Here is a 23,507-nt window from a genome sequence, read left to right as displayed (position 1 = left end):
AGAGGTACATAAATGAAACAAGGAAACATTTTTGTATTTTTCAAAACATAAATCCTCCTGAAAATGTGTGAAATAATTATTAAAATTTAAGGAGTCGCGGGCGATTTTTTTACGTAGCCTACCTAAAATGATAGATTACCCGGACCCGTAATCACTAATCAGTATGGTTGTTTAATGGGTAATCTATCGTTTTGGGTACGTAAAATCGCCCGCGGCTATTTATGTACGAAAACGTTACCACATTGTCAAGGCTTTAATAGAAGTATATTGTCATACTTTTGTGTCAAATATTATAGATAAATGAATAATAAACCTAAATCAATTGCTAAATATATCGATATAGGCCAGAAATTAACTTTAAACAGCAGTGTCTGAGAGCAAGATTTGCTATATAAACAGCAGCCATTTGTAAAATAGAGTGAATTCCCCCTGAATCTGGCGCTAAAAGCTTATAAAAATAAAACTTAGAGAAGATGGCTGCTATAGTAAATGAGCATGATTGCATCTGTTGGAAACATCGCTAGTCTTCATTTATTACGGAAAAGTTTTAATTCAATTGTTTAAAAACAGGTACATAAATGAATCAAGGAACCATTTTTAATTTTTAAAAACATAAATCCTCCTCAAAATGTGAAATAATTATTAAAATTTAAGGAGTCACCTGTTTTTCACATTACAAATCGCGGGCGATTTTACGTACCCAAAACGATAGATTACCGTTTAATGTTAGTTATCTAGATGTAGATTCTAGATCTAGATCTAGACGTCTAGATCTAGGCCTACTATAGTATATCTAAATTATCTATATATCTTTATTATCTAGATCTAATCTAGAGTAGATAGATCTAGAGTTCTAGACTCTAGACTAGATCTAGATTCTATGACAAATTGAAATTCTATAGGAGTCTAAAATAAAGCAAAATCTAAAGATAAACTGAGTTTAAATTTATCATTAATATTAATAAACTGCACGCTATTTTATTCAGAATGAAAAGTAAAATTACTGCGTACAAAATGTTATATGATCTATAATCTAGATGCTTATTAGATCTAAATAGTAGATCTATTACTATTAAATAATCCATATTCTTATTTAAAAATCATAATTTGGAATTAGTCGACGTCACTCACATAAACTTCGTAAAGTCATACTATGCCGCCATGTTTATGTATTCCAAACCGTGTTTTCAAGCTAACTTTATCATGTTTCTTGATGCTCCCGTAATGATTCACTTAATATATGGATTGTTTCACTATACAAATGTAAATAATCGTGTGTACAATATTTTAATTAATAAAGTAACACACCTAATATAATCTAAAAGGTCAGTTTAGTTTTGAGGAATACTATTGTTGCTTTTATTTTCATCTAACTAGAGACTAGACTATAATAATCAGGTGAAGGTAAGGGGTTCATGAATATTCTTTACTTGTCCCAGTCCTCTAAAATTCTGCGAACAGCATTTTGATTGGCTATCTTTTGCATTCAACTAAAAGTGTGAGCCAATGATTATAACCAACACAAAATGTATTTCGAATGAGATGGGGGTTTCCCCCACATTCTTTAGCCGGAGACCGGAGAAGCAGATTAAGAGAGTGTAACCGTAATAGTAGAAATAAACGCTTTTTAAATTATTTATGGTCACAGGGAGCCATATGGCATACTATTATCACATTAAAAATGTATTTAAGGTCTTAGTAAACAAATGTAACATTGTTTAATACATGCTGGGGCGATATTTGACGACTATGACGTCATGCTATTATTTTGTGACAAGAGGTCATTCAAAATGACGTCAAATTTGTGTGTGTGTGTGGGGGGGGGGGGGGGGGCGGAGTGGTCCGTAATTTTGTCACAAGAGGTCATCCATAAATGACGTAACGAGTTTTGACGATTTTTACCCCCCCCCCCCCTTTCCGTCACACGTCGTCACAAAAAGCCAGACCACCCCCTAAAATGACGTCACATCTCAGCCTACGACCCCCACCCCTCAAAATTGTGTGTCTCTCTGTGTGTGTAAACACGATAACTTGAGTATCGTTACAGCCAGGTTGATGAAATTTCATATATAAGTATTATATCAAAATCGTAGATCCGTATCAACTTTTCAGCGATTTCCGATAACCGGAAGTGGAACTTTTTCTACTTTGAATTTTTCAAAAGCCTACAATTTGAGTAATTTTCCAGATAGATAAATGAAATTTCACATGGAAGTAAAAGATCTAATTCTCTGCCTTCTGTCAATTTTTTCTTCCTCGTTTGCGTTGTTCGTTTGAGCGTAGCACATGATAATGGTGGCACACCGCCTTGAAGTGATGGCTTGTGTGCCGAAGCTGCCCACAGAGATATGCCGGCGGGAGCCTATAGTGCTTCTGGTAGGTTTAACCAAGTCGGACAGATCTACGCGGGCAGGGGCCAGACCAAACGTTGTGTCCTGGTCATCCAGGTAGGAGGTTGTGCAATGGGCTAACTAGTCGTCCACATAAAACAAAATAGAGTTACAAAAACGTAGCCAAAACTGAAATTAACCCAGTCGTCGGAAGAACCAGGGTTCCAATTTGTAGAAATATGACGCATTGCAGCCAAACCCGCAAGAAAGCTACAGAGCCGACGCCCTTTCTTCAACCAAGGAAAACTATAGACTAAAGCCTACTAATCGTTGGTGGTAAATTGCGAAACAAAAATGTCATGTGGAATGCTGTTTTTGCACTCATCTCGCATTTTACTGCCTTGCCATTTCGCCTTTCGCAATTTACCAAGACCCCGGAAAGATGGGCGTTAGTTTTTGGTTCAAAGTACATTCGACAACCAAGAGCTAGAGCTAGACTAAATTCTAGTCTAGAATCTAAATCATCTAGATCTAGAGTTAGATTAGTGATGTGAAAGATAGTAATAATAGTATTATTAGGCCCTGGCCCTATATAAACTTTAAGTATAAACTATAGGTTAGGCTAAATACTAGATTCTAGATCTTAATATTTAATATATAATATAATAAATATTAAATAGTAAATAGAACTAAGCCTAGACTAGACTAGAGTCTAGGTAATCCCTTAGTTTAGCGTCGGAAATTATCGGGTAATGTTTGTTGAGTTTCGGTAAATAGAGTTACGGTAAACCATGGTTTATTTGACCATTGAAATATAAATAAATTGAAAGTCGATTGTAGTAAATTAATGTTTTAATTTTTTAAGTTTAATCGACAAAAGGAAACAAGAATAAATATAATAGTAGATTTAAATTAGTAGATCTAAAAATAAAAACATATATAAATATAAATAATGTATCAAATGTAATAATTTAATGTTTTTGGCTTGCAGCGGATTTGCGACCATTAATTAATTAAATCTAGATCTAGCTAGATATCTAGCTGCTAGGCCAAGTAAAAAAATCTAGATTACGAAAATAGTAAAAATGATTACAAAATGTAAAAATGATTACAAAAATAAATCTATCCAAATTTTAAACATTCTGTTTAAAAATAAAAGAAGACGCCAAATAAAGTATGGTTTACGGTACTTCCGGTGAATTCCGGAAGTGTGTGACAGACTTTGTTATTGTTTTACTGTTTTTTACTGCTATACGATTCCGGAATAATAACCGACGCTAAACTAAGGGATTACCTAGAGTCTATACTTAACTAATTATATTATTATATTAATACTATACTATTTATTTAGTAGGCCCTATTTAATTCAACAGTAAAACTGCTACTAGACTACTCAACTACTGCACTAGGTCCATCTGGCGGTGTCTTGGCGGTTAAATGGCACGGGGTGCCTCTGGCTCCCCTGTGAGCACTATGGTGCCTGAGTTAGTTTTAAAAAAAGCTAAAAACTAAGGACACATTTGGCCTAGAATAATTGTTGATTAAATTGAATCAGGAGCATCCTCCGTCGTCTTGGCAGGGGGCGTTTCGGTGCCCGAGCTCCCCTGTGAGTAATATGGCGCCCCTACATTAGTTTAAAAGAGTGTGATACTCTAAATCGAATCAGGCATGTCCTCTGGCAGTCAGGAGCAACCTGCCTACATTAACATTTGTTTTACAGAGCGCCCTACAATAGTGCCACAATGTACAACTACATTCAATGATAAAAACCGAACTAGGCAACGACACCCTTGCAGCGTTTTATTAGTGAATTTTGAGAGCACCCAATGACGACCCTGATAATCAGTAATATTTAATTCAGTTTGAATGGAGAAAACTGCTTTGCGCTATGAGCAATTTGACTAAACAAATTAAACTTTTACTCAGTATACCATTGTATATATATACATATATACATATATATATATATATATATATATATATATATATATACATATACATATATATATATATTAATATATATTGATATAAATTGTACTGTTTAGATTCATATTGCTAAATGATGCAATTTTGCAATGCTCAGTGCCATGTATCACAGCTTGATAATATTCTGCCTTTCCTTCACTTGACCTTTTTTTTTTTTTTTTTTAAATAAAAATAATTTAGATATACATAAACTATAATAGTAACAAAACATAATCTGCTGTTTTATTCTGATTAGAAAGAAAAGTGCTGACATGGATGGACCAATTACAGATGAAGATGTGATTGAGAAGGTATCATCTTATGACATCAGAAAGTTGGAACCCTATCCTGAGTGTGGAGGACACTTGACAAGAGCTGCTGTTTTACTGCCTTTAACAATAAGGAATGGAGAAGTTTTTATTTTGCTTACAAAACGTTCTGATAAGTTGAGAAGACATCCATCAGCTGTATCTTTTCCTGGTGGTTTAAGGGATAATTCTGATTCATCTGATATTGTGACTGCACTGAGAGAAGCAGAGGAAGAGATTGGCTTGTTGTCTTCAAATGTAAGAGTAATAGCAGTGTTAACCCTAGGTTTTACATATCCTAACACAGCAGTGTATCCAGTGGTTGGCTTGATTCCTAGTGACTTTGTTCCAGTTCCTAACCCTGCTGAAGTTGAATTTGCATTTTTCATGTCATTAAAACTATTTTTAGATGAAAACCATGTTTCATATTCAACATACAATGTTTTAGGGCGAACAGTTTTAAGTCGTTCATTAACTTATTGTGATGGAAAAAGATTGGCTAACGTCTGGGGATTTACAGCTAATTATTGCACATTTATTGCAAAAGTTATTTACAATCATAATGAGTTTTTATCTGTTTTTGATGATGTCGAAGAAGAAACTAAGCCTAAAAAATTAGATGCTGGGTTAGTGGATTATTTTAATTATGCTTCAGAAACACTTAAGGCAAAGCTGTAACTAGTGTAACTATTTTTATTGAATGATAAGTTCATTAAAAGTAAAACAGATTTTAAAATGTTATTAATATTTTTTAAATGTTCAATTCTAAATACTGCTGTTGATTTGACAAATTTTAATCTTTATTTTTAAAAATAAGTTTCTAGTCACTGACCAACAATAAAATAACAATAGAAAATATTAGCAAAACTCCCTTAAACTTTCTTGAACATATATAAAAAGCACTGTATGTATGTGCATCTGTCTGTCTGTATGCATTACTACACCTTTCATCCAATCACCATAAAACTTTGGGAAGTTGTTGAGAATACTCCTGGGGAGGTTTCTGCAGAATTTTTTTTTTTTCAAATTAGCAAGGATGGTGCCCCGGCATGGCACGATTCAATACCTCTCTGTGTAGAGTATATAAAAATAAAAGTTGATTGCAGTTTGGCACCATTCATTCGATCACCATGAAACTTTGGGGAGTTGAGAACACTCCAGGGGAGGTTTCTGCAAAAAGATATTTTTTTATTTCACTAAGGGTGGGTGCAATTTTTGTTACGTTTTGGTGCCTAGAGTTCCAGAGCGGTTATCGTAGCACTTGGGATCTGTTAATCGGGCATCCTGCATAGCAGGAATGGAGCACTACCATTTTCAGCGGTAAAACTGCAACAGATGCAGCCACCGGCGCCCCCGTGATTGCATGTCCCTAAGCGCCCTGAGCTTTCCTGTGAGCACTATGGCAAATATGGTCGTTTTAAAATAAAAATTATATACTAAAGACAGGATGGGCAACAATAACCGTTGACTATATTGAATCAGGCTGTCCTCCGGCACCGGCTGAGGGCAATTTGGCACCCCGGGCTTACCCTTGAGCACTATGACACCTACCTTCATATTAAATAGCGCTATAGGGTTGCTATAGTTTCTCACTAAATTGAATCAGGCCTGTCCTCCGGCTCCCCGCAGGGTGCTATTTGGATCCCTGAACGTTCCCTTAAACGCTATGGTGCAATTAAAAATCCTAGAGCAGAATAATTTTTTAGAGATTGGCCCAAAATGTAGATTTGTGTGCTTCGTTATGGTGCTTAAATTGCAAAAGTGTAGTAGTTTAGGGAATCAAAAAAATATAAAGTTTTAATAACAAGCTTTAGTGCATAATTATATAAAACTAAAGCTTGTTATTTAAACTTTTTTTAATCATGTTTTTTTCAGTAGGCCTACGATAAAATTTTTCAATACAATAGAGTTGCATGGCTAAAACAATTGCGTACCAATTTATGAACACAAAAATTGTGCGGAAAATAGCACTTTATGTAGGAAAATAAAATTTGGCATCCAATTAAGTCAAATTTGATGTCAGATTGCTTGGTCATTGGGTGTTGACCCACGTGCAAAGTTTGAAACGAATCGGTCAGTTAGAAGTGCTCAAAATTTTGCTCGCCTGTTTCAATCTATGATGACAGAAAGAAGACAGAGGAAGCAAGATGCAAATTTGAAAAGTGGGGATAGTTTCAAGAACAGAACGAAGTAGACTATCATAAACAAAAGAGCATTAGAATAATGATATTTTCTTCCGAAGAGCACACAGAAATTATATCCTTTTGTGATCAATCTATTTTCAATCCATCCTACAACTACAAAACAAAAAAAAATTATCCGGTGCGGGGGAGCCCGACACTGGTAAAAGTATAATATATTTTCTATATAAATTATATTTCGTTTTATAGGGGAGGGTGGAGGTTTAATGGGCTTTGCCCATACCCGAAGAGATGCATGAAAGAAACTCTGCAAGCAAAGCACTTTTTAGATTCGATACATGGGCTTTATTGTGCAAAGCTTGCTATTCCTGCTTTTACAAAGGGAAAAAAACAATTATCTGCATTTGAAGTAGCTGAGACAAGAAAGATTGCAAATGTAAGGATTCGTGTAGAAAGGGTAATAGGGTCAGTTAGACAAAAATTCAAAATTTTAAGTGACACTCTACCATTGGATTATTTAAATACAAGGGGCAATCCTTTAATAGATGATATAGTGACAACTTGTGCATTGATTAATCTCTGTCCATCCATTGTGCCTTTTGATTAATTAATATTGTAATTTTTGAAAAATAATCACATTCACATGTGGCATAATCTAAACTTTCAAATTGATTGATTATTTATTCAGTACATTTATTTAAAATGCACTTTCATTGTTGCCAATGAATTTCCTCACACACTGTAAAGTTGCTAGTCTTTCAATGTATCTAGTCTTTCAATGTATAAACCATAACAATGTTACATTATCATTGGTACCACTTGAGCATTTAACTTTTAAATAAGAATAAAAACAAAAACTTTTCATTTTATTTTTTATTTATAATTATTCAGATCAGGCTTTTTTGTTTTTGCCAATGGCAAGCCAACACCCATAGTAGTACCAGTTGCCTTTTTATTGGTGAAGTGGCATGCCAAGAGCTCAGGCAATATAATTTTCTGAAAAAATTCTGCTGCCTTTACAGAGATGCTTGACCAGAAGTTGCTGTCAAAAAAAATTCTTTCTATATGAACATCTTTTGTTGTCCATATTATAAAATCCCCATATGACGACTTGGTAGCTGCCATTTGGGTTTGGATTTGGTAGTAGTAGCGGTGTGTGCTACTTAATTGTTTATTTGATCCGAGACCAATGTTTTTGGCCTCCTTTTTGGATACGTCATCCATCATTTTGTCTTTTGTACATGATGGAAATTTGATCTCAACCACCCCATGTCCACAGCAGTCACAGGTAACCAGACCATCTGGAGAGGCTCCTATGTAGTGCACCTCAGGATGAACTACTAGTCCACTTTTTGTTATTTTAAAATTCCTGTGCTTGGGCCCCGCGATTTGTGCATATTGTTGTAATGCACATCTTTCATGTTGACAACCCCATTTCATGCCAGCTGATCTGTATGTTTGTTGCTTAGGGTAACATACCTGTTTAATGAGGCACAGTGATGGCTGCGCCAAGTTTGTGTTGCAACAGACTTGCATTCTGGATGCAGTAAAGTGCCCAGCTCTTTGTCGAAACAAGTCTTTTGAATTTGATTGATCTCTAGTTGCGGCTTCAATAGCCTGCCGAGTACTCTAATTGAAATTCCAACATAAACTGTTCCCTACTTCCACTAACTGGGTGTAGCCTAAGTGTGTGTATTTTGTGTCAAATAGTGTTGTGAGTGGGGCTGGTAATGATGTTGGTGGAAATTTGAATGTGTGTGAGTGTTTAAGGACTGATAGGTGTTCCAAAAATGTGTCTTTTTGTAGTGGGGCAGATTGTATTATTTTACCTACAACTATTCCTGGTGTGTGAGTGATTGGCTGCTTGTCTAACTTGATTTTCTTTGTTTCTGGGGTATCAAAATCTGTATCTGCCACCTTCAGATAAGGGACTTTTTGTAGGTACGGAGGGAGAATCCACTGGCAACTTCTCTGAGTGGTAGACTCATTATCCATTAATCTACAGCCAACCTCTATGGCAAACAGCAAGGCTCCTACATGGGAACATGACTCTCCAAGTCCAGCCATGCAGTTGCAGTGGGCAGACAAAATAACTCCACTTGGCTCACAACAAACCCATGGCTCAACAGGTTTTTCTGCTGCCTTCTGTGAATGCTTCACCTGCAAAATAAACCAAGTACTAATAATATTAAATCCACTGTTTAAAAAATAAACAAGTCAAGCTTGAAACATTACAAGTGAAATGTTTTAGAATAATAATTTTGATTAGTGCTTTCCCTGATAAGCCATGTGTGTTAAAAATGACATAACATGACATGAGGTGAGAAATGTTGAGGGGAGATCAGTGGGATTGATTTCCCCTTTGTTCTCCCTTCTGGGCCCTGAGGGTCATAAATTATAATATAGGAGATGCTATCTCTGGTTGGCTGAGATCTAAGAACAGTAATCCCTGTGGGGGCTGAGTAACATAGAAGTGAGAAATTTCCAGGGGAGGACAGTTGTACTGACTTCTCTAAGATCTTAGAACAGTAATCCATGTTACCTACAAAGAGATGAAGTTTTATGGTGGGCTAGAAAGAGGTGGGGGGGGGGGGGCTGGGCATCACGGAGGTTAAAAAAAATTTGAGGGTGGAAAATCAGTGTTAATCAGTATTACCCATGACGTATAATAGCCGTGTTAGTGTGGGTTTTGTAGGAATTAAGTGGTCTCACGTTTGTTACAGTAGTGTGGTTCTACGAGATCTAGGCCTATTGCTACTAAATCTCGTACTTAACTAGAGAATCTAGAATCTACACTAACCAGATCTAGACAATCTATATTACTGCATTTTATTATATTCTTCTACTTAAACTCTAAACGCAAACAGTAATACTAACAGTATTTGATTCAGGATAAAACCATTTAAAATACTACAGTATAGTATAGTCAATAGTACAGAAATAGCATTAACTTACTTGTGCAACAACAACCACTTTACTTCCAAGTGCTCTGCATTTTATTTTTGTGACAAGCCCATCAGTAAAATAGACGTAAGATTTCAGGCTCTTGTAATTTTTCATCTGCTCTTGTGTTATGAGGTTCGTTGAAAACACAAAATAATTTACAATGTCCATATTCTGAATTGTTGGCCACATATATTTATTCATCCACGCAACTGTCAACACCAATATATGGATCCTCAATGCCTAAGAGTTCAAGTTTTTAACGTAACGTTCCTTTTCCGCGGGTGCAAGGTTCTTTACGTACAGCGAACACATTTTGAGACACGTCCAGCGCTGGTGAACAGCTGATTGTGTTTAATGCTAGTGTACACCACTGTGGCGGCGGGCGTAGGTATCACGTGATTTAGGTCACGTGTTTGCAAGGATTATAGTATAGATCTAGTCACTTTATATAGGCATATATGATATATATTATATTAACATATATTCTTTATACTATACATTTAGTATAAAACCAGTTTGAAATTAAAGGCATTTAAAGGATAGCAGAGAGAGGGTATTATTAATCCAGAGCTAGAATCTAGTATTATTTTTTGTAAGTCTCATCTGTGATGAAATTCCGTAAATGAAAATGTCTTAAATTATATAGAGGAAAAAATAAGTTCATTAGGACCTACTCCCGGCCTAGTTGTTTTCAATCTTTCACATTACTACTACTAGATTCTAGATCTACTAGCTTTGGAAGACTATTTTACGTGCCTAAATCGAGATAGATTACCAAAATTACGAGAGCTAAAAATAAAATTTTGTCAAAGGCTTTTTAATTTAATTATATGTTAGTTTGAGGTACATGGAATTATCACTAAAAAGCAAATATATGAAACTGCTAGCAACTCTGTTACAACTTACAAGGCATATTTATAGAAATTAGGCCTAATGGTAGAATCAGATCTAGATCCTAGATTTGGTTGTCAAAGTTTATCAATTCTGAAAACTCCTATTGTGTGATTTTTTAAAGAATGGATTTAATCGTATCTGAATCAAATTTAGGATCATTTGTACCCAAACATTTGCTGTTATATCAAGGAGATCCAGGGCTAGAATCTTATTTCAGGTGAGTACTGAGTACACCGGCCACAACGGTGGGACGTTCTGGGGGGTAATCTATCGTTTTGGGTACGTAAAATCGCCCGCGATTTGTAATGTGAAAAACAGGTGACTCCTTAAATTTTAATAATTATTTCACATTTTGAGGAGGATTTATGTTTTAAAAAATTCAAAAATGTTTCCTTGATTCATTTATGTACCTGTTTTTAAACAATTGAATTAAAACTTTTCCGTAATAAATGAAGACTAGCGATGTTTCCAACAGATGCAACCATGCTCATTTACTATAGCAGCCATCTTGTCTAAGTTTTATTTTTATAAGCTTTTAGCGCCAGATTCAGGGGGAAGCCACTCTATTTTACAAATGGCTGCTGTTTATATAGCAAATCTTGCTCTCAGACACTGCTGTTTGAAGTTAATTTCTGGCCTATATCGATATATTTAGCCATTGATTTAGGTTTATTATTCATTTATCTATAATATTTGACACAAAAGTATGACAATATACTTCTATTAAAGCCTTGACAATGAGGTAACGTTTTCGTACATAAATAGCCGCGGGCGATTTTACGTACCCAAAACGATAGATTACCTTCTGGGGTAAACCTCCATTTTAGCGTATTTTATTCCCCGCTTCACGTTCACCTCCAGTTGAGCGTATTTTATTATAAACTACTTATTTTTTTTAATGAATGTGATTTTTAATTAGAAAAGGTAAAAAAAAACATAAAAAGTAGTTTTTCTCACTAAATCTAGAATTTACGCAATTATCAATTTAAACATGACCACTGAATAATAGACATCCATATTTAATCCATTAGGCACTAACTTTGGAGTTTTTAGTTCGTTTTGAACTAAATTAGTTAATTTAATATTTATTCAGTTTATTGTCAATCACTGCCATGTCCAACACATCTCTCCATGACTCCATGACAACTCTTCTAAAGCTTGAAGCTAAAGAAAACCACAAATCAGGTTAGACTCCATGCACAAGAGTTCCTCACTAGTGATCACCAAATAGCGGTCACGTGGTTTTTAAAAAATAAAAATAAATTGGTTGTGATACGGACGCCGGTCTTATAAAAAAACAGCTCACAATATTTGATTTCTTTTTTCATAGACTGATAAAACTAATAATGCTTTACGTTCTCGCTCATTTCTGTACCTACACTGTTGATATTTTTTAAATTCTATTAATTTTAATGAAACCAACTTTTGAATTTAGCCTCCGTTCTCCAAACCAAATTTTAAAATGCTTTTCTGGCATATCTAACCCTGCCACTTATGGTTTGTTGTTATGACACGGAAATCCCGCCATTTTGCGCGTGGTAAACATTTTTAAATGTAATTAGTTGAAGGTCTCTGGAATTTGGCTGAAAAATCACCGGAAATCAAACGTCCGGTCCGGGCGCCATATTGTTGTTAGCAACCGACCACGCCTCCAAGTTAGCGAGAAATACTAATAAAAAGCATTAGAACTGTTCCAATTAAATATCGAATCTCGTGTAATCGTCAGCGGGAGAAAAATCCTTACACGGTCGCGGGTTCACCGTGAGTTCACATTGACATTGAATTATCAGCATACGTCATAGCTCGGGCAATTGCTATTAGAAATTGTGTTGGCCTCAGTTTTGGGGTCATTGTAAGTTCATTAATGTTTATTTATAGTATCATGCCTGGGAGATACTTGTAACAATACAAACTTAACCGTCTTGCAATTGTGAGTTACGTTTACGTACTTCACCCATTGCCATGAAAATTCTGACACACGAACATTGCACATTCAATATTCTAAATTTGGATTTTTCTCAAGTTTTAACTTTAACAAAACTAAATTATCAAAATCTAAAACAAAGTCAGTCTCTTTGTTTTTTTAATTCATTTTTATTAATTTGTTAAAACAAAAATACAATACAAATAAATAATAAATGAATCGTGTTTTCCTAATGTTTTGGTGTGTTTCGGTCGTTATAATAAAATACGCTCAACCGGAGGTAAACAAGCAGCGGAGAAATAAAATACGCTAAAATGGAGTTTTACCACGTTCTGGTCGGGATTCAAAGGGACGACTCGAAATATCATCCAAAAAATCTAATCTATATAATATTTATTGTTTATAGGGCCTACTTCTAATAAAGACTGAAATATAAGTAAGTAGAAACTAGAAAGCGTTTGTTTCCAATCCATTAGCTAACTCAGTAACTGACTCAGATCTAGATCTAGTTTTGGGATAAAATACTGAAAAAAAAAAGCAATCACTCACTAATCTGAGTAATCAGGATAACACCAATGCAGTAGCCCGCTGAAGCATTTATAAATGCCAATAATTTCTTATTCAACATAGTTAAAAATTATTTGTTAGATAGGGCCTATATTTGTTAATGATAATTGTTGACCCTAATTGTAATTTTAACAAAAAATGTTCAGTGAATCTTTAATTGAATTTCAGACAAATTTTGGAAAAAAATTACGAAAAAGGAGTTTGTGAGTATGTTTAAATCAATCTACATTAAATTTATATTTTGATTTTGCTGCATATTTGAAAAGAAAAATCAAATGAATGCTTTTTCAATTTCAGCAAAGTTAAATGCTGATTATTGTCAGATCTGCTATGCACGTTTAATTGGTAAAGCTCACCCACATATCAAGCCTGGCTTGAAAATGACTAGAAAAATTAAAGGGCTTTTGAAAAAATCTGAGTCTAAAGCTTTAGGAAAATGCCACAATCACATATTGCAGAGGTATTTGAACAGCTCTTCACTTATGGTAAGTTTCTGTATTTCTGTTTAGTAAAACTTGTTATTCATTAATTCTTCATTATTATTCATTATAAATAATAGTAAAAATAATAAAATTAAAATAAAAAAGAACTGAGCATAAATCAGTTGAGAGCATGTCATTTCCATAACCACTATGATAAACTTTCTAGTTATATATACTTCATCTGTTGAAATGCATTGCTTTGATATTAAGTTAACTCATTATTTATCTATTTCAATTTAATTAGCTCATGAAGTGTTCTAAATGCCAAAGTATGAATAACATTCCCATCATGACCAATGAAATGAAGTGTCAAATCAAAGAGAGGCTTTGTAAAAGTAAAACTCTTAAAGCCAATTGTTTTTAGTATTTAAAAAAAAAACTGTTACTGTTTTTCAAAAAAATAATTGTGCATCCATTAAAAAGCTTAGAGGTTGTTTTTAGAATCCATTTCAAGTGCTAGTTTAATTGGTTTTTTAATATATATTATTGTTATTATTGAACACTCATTTTTACTTTGTCAATTCCAGCCACTAATGTTTTGATACAAGAATCAGTCACAAATACCAATATCAGCAAAAAAAAGCGAAAAAAAAAGAAAAACAAGAAAGTTGATCCACATTGGTAAAAATTTGATTTTCTTTGGTCTTTTCCTTAGTTTTATTAAAAAAAAAAGTCCAAGACAAACTAAATGGAAGTTTTTATTTTATCACTGACTGTTTTATTATGACAAAAAAAAAAACAAACAACAGAAAGTAATACAAATATTTATTTGCTCAACGACTTTAAACTAAATATTGTTGTAATTAATTTTGCATGCATATATTTTTCAGCATTTCATTAACATGTTTTACTAGAAAATCACAATCTGGTGTATAAATAATTTTTTTTTTTTTTTTTTTTATGTTGAAAGCTGTAGGCTACATGTCTGCATACAATGAAAATTCAGTTAGGTCAAAAATATATAGAACAAATTAAGAAGTATAACATTTTGTTGTAGTAAGCTCTTTAAAAAAAAATTAAAACTTAACCTGTTTTTTTTTTAGTGGTCTTGTTATTCCAACGGTCAAAGATGAACAAGCAATTTCTGCAAATTTTAAAGATGACTATTTAAAAGAGAGTTGTTCTACCCTGGAGTCTCCTCCTTCAAAAGTGTTTAGTATGAATCCATCATTTGTAAATGCCACCAAGGGTACATTTGAAAATAGTTCCAACTCGTCAGATATCAAAAAAATACCAAAAAACAAGAAGACACTACATTTCCAAGCTAATCTAGCTGTCCAGATAAAGGAACAGAAAAACAAACGATTAAAGCAATTTTTGTTGAATGAAAAAAAGACTGAGAAGTCAGCATCTTTAACTGATTTTTTGTCCTCTTTGTAAACTTAATTAGTATATTAAACCTTAACATTAAAAATGTAAACTTTAAAAAATTGTCAAGCTCACCAATAAATATTTTATATTAGAAGAAGCAAAAAAATTGTTGTGTATCTATCAGCCTTCTATATACTACTATTTATTTGAAACCCATTAAGTGGTATCATTTCTTTGGGTGTCACCCGCTCCAACAATTAAATTGATCCATACATATTCAACCTAAAAATTTTTTATGTTAAACACACTAACCTGCATACAAATGTTGAATATTGTTGAATGACAGTGCTCGTGTTTTAAAGAAAAACCATGTTTAATTGATAATTACAGCTGAATATCTATACCAAGTTATTAATCTAAGTATGATTGAAAACATCAGTAGAAGTAAGAACAATAATAAACAATAATAAACTTTATTTAAACTTTATTTAATATAAACTTTATTTTTAAAAAATAATAAATCGACATTTTAATAAAATATTTTAGATAGTAGTACAATATGGAATAAAGAAATAATTAATAGTAACATATTTATATCACAAAGTGGAAAAGAATGATAATAGAATGGAAAAAAAACAGAAAATGAAACGATGACTTGGTTTAAAAGCTCATGAAATAGTGTCTTTTTTTCAGTTTACTAAAACTTTTCCATGCAAAAATATTACCTGCATCTACTATGATGAAAATATATATATATATATATATATATATATATATATATATATATATATATATATATATATATATATATATATATATATATATATATATATATATATATATATATTTATATAAAGTTACTCAAGTGCTATTTTAAAGTTGAAGCATTTTATTAATTTATTTTACTCCTTACATTCCAGATGTTAGTAAATACTAAAAAAAATAGGTATATTTATTTTAACTACTGACATTTCAGAAAATGATCCACATTTTAAATTAATATTTATCATAATATGACTATAGCATATGTAAATGTTTAGCTTAGCATTGCATGAAAGCTACACAGTCCATTCATAGTCCATATACAAGTAATTTAATAATAAGCCTATAGCTCTAGATTCTATATTAAAACTATATTGGAAGTAAGTTTTTAGAGAACTTTTAATTCCACCCCCCCCCCCCCCCACATAACCCATTCGAAGTGGAGGAAAAAACAAAAATGTAATTGATCTGTAGCTTTATATTTTAGGCCTATAATATTGATCGAATTTTATTTTAGATTAAAGGGAAACTACTCTATTATTTAAAAAAAAGGAAGATGGCTGATGTTTTTATTATTAATTATTGTTTGCCTTTGAATATGGTAAAATAAACACAAAACTACACAATACTAGTTTTTTTTAGCGGAGGCGAGCGAGTTGACGAGAATCCTTCTATCATGTTGTTGACATGGAATAAAAACATGTTTTTTTTTTAGATTTAGCAAACAAAGCGACCGTAAAAAAAAAAATGATAATCTATCGTTTTAATAGTTATATAGTAGGTACGTAATCGCCCGCGACTAGTAATGTACGAAAAAGTTACCTCATTGTCAAGTCTTTAATAGAAGTATATTCATATTGTGATACATTTGTGTAAAATTTTATAGATAAATGAATAATAAACCTAAATCAATGGCTAAATAGTAAATATATCTATATAGTATATAGTATATAGATCTAGAAATCAACTTTAAACAGCAGGATTTGCTATATAAAAGCGGCCATCTGTAAGTTAGAGTAGCTTCCCCTGAATCTTGCGCTATAAGTTAACAATAAAAAAACAACGGCAATCTGTAAATTAGAGTGGTTTCCCTTGAATCTCTAACTATAATTTTACAAAAAAAAACTTAAAACAAGATGACTGCATAAGTCAATTATTTATAAATGTCAATTATTATTTGGAACTATTGTAAACCCAGTTTTTTTTTTGGGTCTCTGTGTGTTAGTTTTAATCTAGTAACATTAACTTCAATACATGTTTGGTTAGTTTGACAAAAGTTCATGCTAAACACTTGAATCTAATACTAGGTTTCTCTAAACTTTTGAGCAATTTCCAGTAATCGTAGGTGGTAATTTAATGAGTACAGTTTCAGTTAGGTGGACAAAATTTCATATATATAAGAAGTATTTGATCCTAGATATGTAGGTTTCTTTAAACTAGGGACTTGGATGACGTAGATTTTGCCCCTCTAAAAACGAGAGTTTTTTCCCCATACCGTAACCTAGTGAATTTAGCCGTGCGGCAGTGGGTGATAATTTAAAAAAAAAAAATTTCACTATTAATCACCATTGTTAATAGAAAAGTGTCACTTTATTCTGAAAGACAAATGGATTTCACCGATTGCTGTGTTATTTTTGTTTTTTTCTGCTACCGGTGCGTGATGGTGTGTTTCAGGCAAAAATTGGGTAAGTAAAACTTATTGTTCCATAAAAAGTTACTGTCGCTTTAGGCTAGAAATGCGATCTCCGAGCGTAAACACCATTTTTACATATGTGTTTCAAATTTCATTTAGTTATTCATTAGCGACGTATTTTTTTATAAATAACTTTGAAAGCATAGGGCTTACAACAGCTTAAGATTGCCGGAAAAGATCGATGTTAAAACCGGAAGTGGCGTGTTGTTGTTAATGACACTATACAATGTAAATCTACTTGATTATCTAAATCCAGCAACATCCACATGAATCTGACTCCAAAAGCTTTTTAAATTATCGAATTACATTTGTTATTTATTAAACTTGTTATTTTTGATGACTTTTCATTTGTAGTTTGTTGTTAGATTCATTAATTAGGTAATTTTAGGATTGTAAATAAGATCGTTTTTTTCTCTCAGTTTGCGATGTTTATTTTTTAAACAGTAGATTCTAGATCTAAATTGTTAACTTAAGAATTATATTTAAAAACAAAAGAATGTTAGTTATATTTAGTGTGCTTTTCTATACAAATTTCTTAAATGAACAAGTTAATTTTAAAGCTTAATAGTAGGCCCTATGGCTATTAGAAGTATTTGCATAATAGATGATAGGGCCTAGTATAAATCTACTATAGACCTATTACAGGCTATTACACTTAGTTCAGTGAGTTTGTTGGGACTTAAGGTCTAGTAATATTTAAAAAATAAAATGAATATAGATCTACACAAGTGTTAATATTTAATTCCAAATGAACCATAATATGTATATTTTTATTCGGCCTTCTACTTGATTTTTTAGAGCAAGTTTTTACTTTTTTATTACATAAGTCCTCTTTTTTTATGTTAAACTTGTATAGGCCCTTTTCAATTATAACTCTAGGCATTTTTACTACTTACTTTATGTACATTTACACAATTTTCTGTGTAAAGCTACACTATAATACTGTATTTTTGCTATTTTATATTTTTCAGTTGGAGCTTTACTAGTCTTGGCCCTAGATAAAATGTACCAGTTCAGCAAGGGGATGGAGAATCAAAAGATGTGGATCTACTCATAAGCAACTTCAATGAAGGAGAAATAGGTCCACTTAAGAATGGATGTTGCTGGTTTTTATTACAGTTCTAAAAGCTATCAGTCAGAGGAGACACAGCTTCAGTAGATGTTTGATCAGATTTCATTTTTAAATCATTGATGGTGTTATTTTTTAAAGTAAAAAAGTGACACAAGCTAATAGACTTAAACATGTTATCCACACAGCATGAGGTGTCACTTAAATATATGACAGATGTTTCTTAATTATAAAACTTACCTTTAACATTAAATGGTGATCTTTACTCCACCAAATAAAAAATCATTTCAATTATTAAAATATTTGTTCAACAATAATTGTAAATTAAATTATATCAATTCTATGATAACATACACATAACATGGATGAAATATCATGAATATTGACAACATTTAGATACAATTTTAGTAATCTAAAATCAGTTTAGCATTGTACTTCTTTCTTGCAAAAAAGTAGTTGCGCAGAACAAAAATGACTTTTTAAATTTGACCAACATTGTAACAAAACCACATAAGCTAAGTGAAATATTTTTACTTTGTGTGGATGTATACAATGTTGGCACCAATTAGGCCAATTTTCATTAAGATATTCCATATAATAAAAATTTGACAACAGATTATGTGTTGCCTACAGCAGAATTTATTGTTTAAAATTAAGGGGGGTATATGAGTTTAAACCCCTTTTTCATTAAATAAAATATTTTTAAAATCAAATTTGAACAATGGTAATATCAAAGTATATAATAACCTTCATGTTTACAATATTTCTTGCATATAAGCAAAGTAATCTAAAATCAGCTCAACATTGTACTTCTTTCTTGCAAAAAAAGTAGTTGCGCAGAATAAAAATGACTTTTTTATTTTGTCCAACATTGTAATAAAACCACATAAGCTAAGTAAAATGTTTTGACTTTATGTTAATGTATACAGTGTTGGCACTATTCAGGCCAATTTTCAGTAAGATATTCCATATAATAAAAATTTGGCAACAGATTGTGTGTTGCCTATCAAAGACGCTTATTCAAAAATTTTAGGGGGGTGACCCTCTTTGTTAACATTATTTTTTATGATCATTCTCATCCACTTCAATTATTTTTATCTTACTCTTTTACTGATATCATGAGCTTGATCTTAGTGAATTTTCATTAAAAAATACCTGCTATTTATAAAGTTACAGAGATTTTAGTTCGCATCCAAAAAAGTAGGGAAGCAAAAAATTGAGAAAACCCCATAGTAAAAAAACCCGAAAATTAAATACGTTAAAAATTCATAACTCCGTAACCGTTTGAGCTAAAATTAAAATAAAAGTATCTTTGTTCTTGTCTAAATGAGCTCTATAAACTGGTGCTACTACATTATTTATTTTTTTAAAATTGAAATTTCATCCAAGTCCCTACTTTAAACTTTCTCAAAAACCTTCAGAATTTGACAATTTTATAGCATATTCTCATAAAGCAGTATATTCTAAGATCTTTTTCCCCTCTCTGTTTTCTAAAACAAACATGCAATTTTGTACAAACCAACCACCATTTATCAATATGAGTTAATTTAGTAGCTATAATAACTTAATCATAATTTATTTAATTTTTTCAGCTCTATTATTACTATTAAATATAAAAAAAATGGCGACAAACTTTGAAGGCTGGGCTAATTTACCTGACCCCATTATTGTGCATACACTGACCTACCTATCTGTAGCTGACCGATGTCGTGCTGGACAAACCTGCAGACATTGGCATCAGTGTCTTGCAACCCCTCTGCTTTGGAAAGAATTTAATTGTGGTTTTTTTTATCCGCAACATGGCAAACTTCTAAAATGTATGGAGCAGTATAGCCACTTCATCACAAAACTGACTATAGCTTTAAACCAAAAGGAGATTGAGAATAGGAAGCATGCCATTTCTGCAGTTGAGTTGATTGCAGGCTTGGATGAAATAAGATTAACTCATTTAACCATACAGTTCAAGGGAGAAAACCCATACTTTTATGGTGGCAGTGAATTTATTGAAGCCCTCTTACATCTGTTGTGCATGGTGGGTAAACAAAAAGGCAAGTACACTTTGAAATATTTGAATTTTAGTGATCTTCAAGTGAATTTTGACAACAGCTTTTTAAGTGGAATAGCTAATAACTGCCCAAACTTAGAATACCTCAATATTTTAAACAAAAGTTTGGTTTGCAATGTTTCACCTGAGGGTGTGGCCTATTTGGTACATCAATGCAGAAAGCTGCAAGTTCTACATTTGTATCACACAAGCTTGACCGACGACGTCCTTAAAAAACTTTCAGAGCCTGGCAGAGGAGCCCTTCAGAGACTAGGAGTTGTTTGCAGGCGAGATGAAAAATATGGTGAAGATATTTCAGCAGATGCTTGGTCAGAGCTTGTTCATACCAACCCAGATTTAAAAGTAGAGCTTGGCTTTGATCACACTTGCCCACTGCATCGAGTGTCAGAAATTCTGAAAGCTGAAATTCCTGTTGAAGAGCTACATCTCTCTACATTTACCAGGATTTATGATGAAATTAATATTGCTGTGGCCTACTATGCAAATACTTTACAAAAACTTGTAGTACATACCAGGCCCTCGCAGGAGTTGAATGATGCGCTTTTGAATGTGGCACAGAAATGCTGGAAGCTTCACACTCTCTATGTCTACTGTGTTGTTGACAAAAGTGTCATTGAGAGAATCCTAGAGAGCTGCCCAAGAATGAGAGAAAAAGGCACGTACATCCTTAAATGGCAAAAAGATCCTGAACCATGGACTGTTGGCAAAGAAGAAGGAGATTAAGTTAAGTGTTAAATATATAATGCTTTTCACTTTATACTATTAAAATAGTATATCTGTGTTGAAAATAACAATAATTTATTTCTTGCTTTTTGTGTATAAATAATGTAATACAACTTTCTTTTTATGTGCTTAACCGTCTTTCAAAAAGGCTTTATAATTTATAACTTGTGCTAAATGTTTTTTGTTTCCAGTGGCTGTGAATTACTCTCCAGTGTACATATTTTTATTTTTAGGTAGATTATTTTTTCTTGTTTGATGAAGATATATCTGATTAATGCCAAAAATTTTTGTAGTTATTTATAGTTTTCTGTTAAGCATTAATCTGACATGTTTTTTTCTTTTTGTGTCATATAATGATTTACTATATATATAATATTTTTTATGTTACTCAAAACATTTAGAATAACTACTCAGTTGAGATTGTAATAGTAATAGTATTTATTGTAGTAATCTCTTACCATTTTATTACTTTTAAAATTTTTGTTTCACTGCTTTTAATTATTAGCTTTCTTCATTACTTATTAATATTCTTAAAAAGCTACACATATTGTATACATTCTGATATATAATAGTATAACCCAAATCAAGCACTAAAAGTTTTTAAGGGAAATCACCACCAAGAAGAAATAGTTGTTATAAGCTTTTATTTAACTTGCTTTCTTGTTCTTTTGTTATGCTATGTCATGGATCAAAATTGCCAAGCAAAATTTTGACCATTCTAACAGACAGAATATTTTCAAACTTGACCCGATGACATTGCAATCTGACACCAAATCTGCCTTAATTGGATGCCTAATAAATTTTTTAGGAGATTTAATTAAAATTTTCAATAATTATCAAGTACTATGTACCACACGTTTTCTGTGTTCATTTAGTGAGAAATTGTTTTTAGTAATGCGACTCTATTGTATTAAAAATTTCAAAATACTGAAATAAAAATGTAGAAAAAATGTTTTAATAACGATCTTTTATATAATAAACCATTAAACAGGAGAAAATAAATGATTTTTAAAAAATATGTAATAAATGAACTATTTAAATTACTAAAATGAGTGGGTCACTTCTTAAATTCTAGTTAAGGTATTCAATACATAATTTAGAGACCCATGCTTTTCTTTTTAGTTATTTAAATAGTAGTTAATTATTATATATTTAAAGAAAACTATTAAGTTTTTCCTTTGTATTATTACATAAAAGCTTGTTATTAAAACATGTTTTATGCATTAAAAAAAGTTATATTGATAGGCTTGTATCAAACTAATTTATTTTGAAACTATAACAGTAATATTATTATTATTTAACTTGCTTTCTTGTTCTTTTGTTATGCTATGTCATGGATCAAAATTGCCAAGCAAAATTTTGACCATTCTAACAGACAGAATATTTTCAAACTTGACCCGATGACATTGCAATCTGACACCAAATCTGCCTTAATTGGATGCCTAATAAATTTTTTAGGAGATTTAATTAAAATTTTCAATAATTATCAAGTACTATGTACCACACGTTTTCTGTGTTCATTTAGTGAGAAATTGTTTTTAGTAATGCGACTCTATTGTATTAAAAATTTCAAAATACTGAAATAAAAATGTAGAAAAAATGTTTTAATAACGATCTTTTATATAATAAACCATTAAACAGGAGAAAATAAATGATTTTTAAAAAATATGCAATAAATGAACTATTTAAATTACTAAAATGAGTGGGTCACTTCTTAAATTCTAGTTAAGGTATTCAATACATAATTTAGAGACCCATGCTTTTCTTTTTAGTTATTTAAATAGTAGTTAATTATTATATATTTAAAGAAAACTATTAAGTTTTTCCTTTGTATTATTACATAAAAGCTTGTTATTAAAACATGTTTTATGCATTAAAAAAAGTTATATTGATAGGCTTGTATCAAACTAATTTATTTTGAAACTATAACAGTAATATTATTATTATTTAACTTGCTTTCTTGTTCTTTTGTTATGCTATGTCATGGATCAAAATTGCCAAGCAAAATTTTGACCATTCTAACAGACAGAATATTTTCAAACTTGACCCGATGACATTGCAATCTGACACCAAATCTGCCTTAATTGGATGCCTAATAAATTTTTTAGGAGATTTAATTAAAATTTTCAATAATTATCAAGTACTATGTACCACACGTTTTCTGTGTTCATTTAGTGAGAAATTGTTTTTAGTAATGCGACTCTATTGTATTAAAAATTTCAAAATACTGAAATAAAAATGTAGAAAAAATGTTTTAATAACGATCTTTTATATAATAAACCATTAAACAGGAGAAAATAAATGATTTTTAAAAAATATGCAATAAA

The 23,507-nt window shown here is 31.8% G+C and overlaps 6 protein-coding genes across 17 annotated transcripts in view; 4 read left to right on the top strand and 2 right to left on the bottom strand.

The window, feature by feature from the left end:
• The window catches only part of LOC131952453 (uncharacterized), a 35,749-nt gene extending 34,337 nt beyond the window's left edge, over nucleotides 1-1,412 (bottom strand). The window contains exon 1 of one of the 2 annotated variants that reach the window (XM_059315112.1): nucleotides 1,309-1,412. The gene's annotated coding sequence lies outside the window, so the exon portion shown is untranslated. Of the gene's footprint in view, nucleotides 1-1,131; nucleotides 1,270-1,308 lie in introns of those variants that run through there. The other variant, XM_059315111.1, reaches the window with a different exon arrangement.
• LOC131952456 (acid phosphatase type 7) overlaps nucleotides 1-23,507 on the top strand; it is a 69,185-nt gene that overhangs the window by 70 nt on the left and 45,608 nt on the right. Inside the window, exon 1 of one of the 2 annotated variants that reach the window (XM_059315119.1) lies at nucleotides 479-570. The exons of the other annotated variant lie outside the window; for it this stretch is intronic. The gene's annotated coding sequence lies outside the window, so the exon portion shown is untranslated. Of the gene's footprint in view, nucleotides 1-478; nucleotides 571-23,507 lie in introns of those variants that run through there. 2 annotated transcript variants of the gene reach the window in all.
• Nucleotides 1,178-5,344, top strand: LOC131952460 (peroxisomal coenzyme A diphosphatase NUDT7). 10 transcript variants are annotated; one of them, XM_059315125.1, is made up of 2 exons: nucleotides 1,178-1,263; nucleotides 4,552-5,344. In XM_059315125.1, exons 1-2 carry the CDS (start codon nucleotides 1,241-1,243, stop codon nucleotides 5,279-5,281), a joined length of 753 nt encoding a protein of 250 aa, XP_059171108.1. In that variant the 5' UTR covers nucleotides 1,178-1,240; the 3' UTR covers nucleotides 5,282-5,344. The 10 variants fall into 10 exon arrangements, with proteins under 10 accessions (XP_059171108.1, XP_059171113.1, XP_059171112.1 ...); XM_059315130.1 differs by having other exon boundaries at nucleotides 1,223-1,325; XM_059315129.1 differs by lacking the exon at nucleotides 1,178-1,263 and adding an exon at nucleotides 2,268-2,376.
• LOC131952467 (uncharacterized) lies at nucleotides 7,618-10,521 on the bottom strand. The gene is made up of 3 exons (XM_059315144.1): nucleotides 9,700-10,521; nucleotides 8,407-8,904; nucleotides 7,618-8,373 (listed from the first exon to the last, which is right to left on the bottom strand). The coding sequence occupies exons 1-3, from the start codon at nucleotides 9,889-9,891 to the stop codon at nucleotides 7,618-7,620; spliced, it is 1,446 nt and encodes a 481-aa protein (XP_059171127.1). The 5' UTR covers nucleotides 9,892-10,521.
• On the top strand, nucleotides 10,611-15,044 carry LOC131952459 (uncharacterized). The gene is made up of 6 exons (XM_059315124.1): nucleotides 10,611-10,801; nucleotides 13,244-13,278; nucleotides 13,373-13,560; nucleotides 13,802-13,892; nucleotides 14,085-14,178; nucleotides 14,601-15,044. The coding sequence occupies exons 1-6, from the start codon at nucleotides 10,707-10,709 to the stop codon at nucleotides 14,935-14,937; spliced, it is 840 nt and encodes a 279-aa protein (XP_059171107.1). The 5' UTR covers nucleotides 10,611-10,706; the 3' UTR covers nucleotides 14,938-15,044.
• LOC131952458 (F-box/LRR-repeat protein 8) lies at nucleotides 16,140-22,191 on the top strand. Its single transcript, XM_059315123.1, has 2 exons — nucleotides 16,140-16,231; nucleotides 19,985-22,191. The coding sequence occupies exon 2, from the start codon at nucleotides 20,014-20,016 to the stop codon at nucleotides 21,178-21,180; it is 1,167 nt and encodes a 388-aa protein (XP_059171106.1). The 5' UTR covers nucleotides 16,140-16,231; nucleotides 19,985-20,013; the 3' UTR covers nucleotides 21,181-22,191.

This window comes from Physella acuta, unplaced genomic scaffold (assembly GCF_028476545.2).
Source record: "Physella acuta isolate Inbredline_101_S28 unplaced genomic scaffold, ASM2847654v3 ptg000874l, whole genome shotgun sequence".
In the NCBI taxonomy this organism is placed as follows: Eukaryota; Metazoa; Mollusca; class Gastropoda; family Physidae; genus Physella; species Physella acuta.
This window is presented reverse-complemented; position numbering and strand designations above follow the sequence as displayed.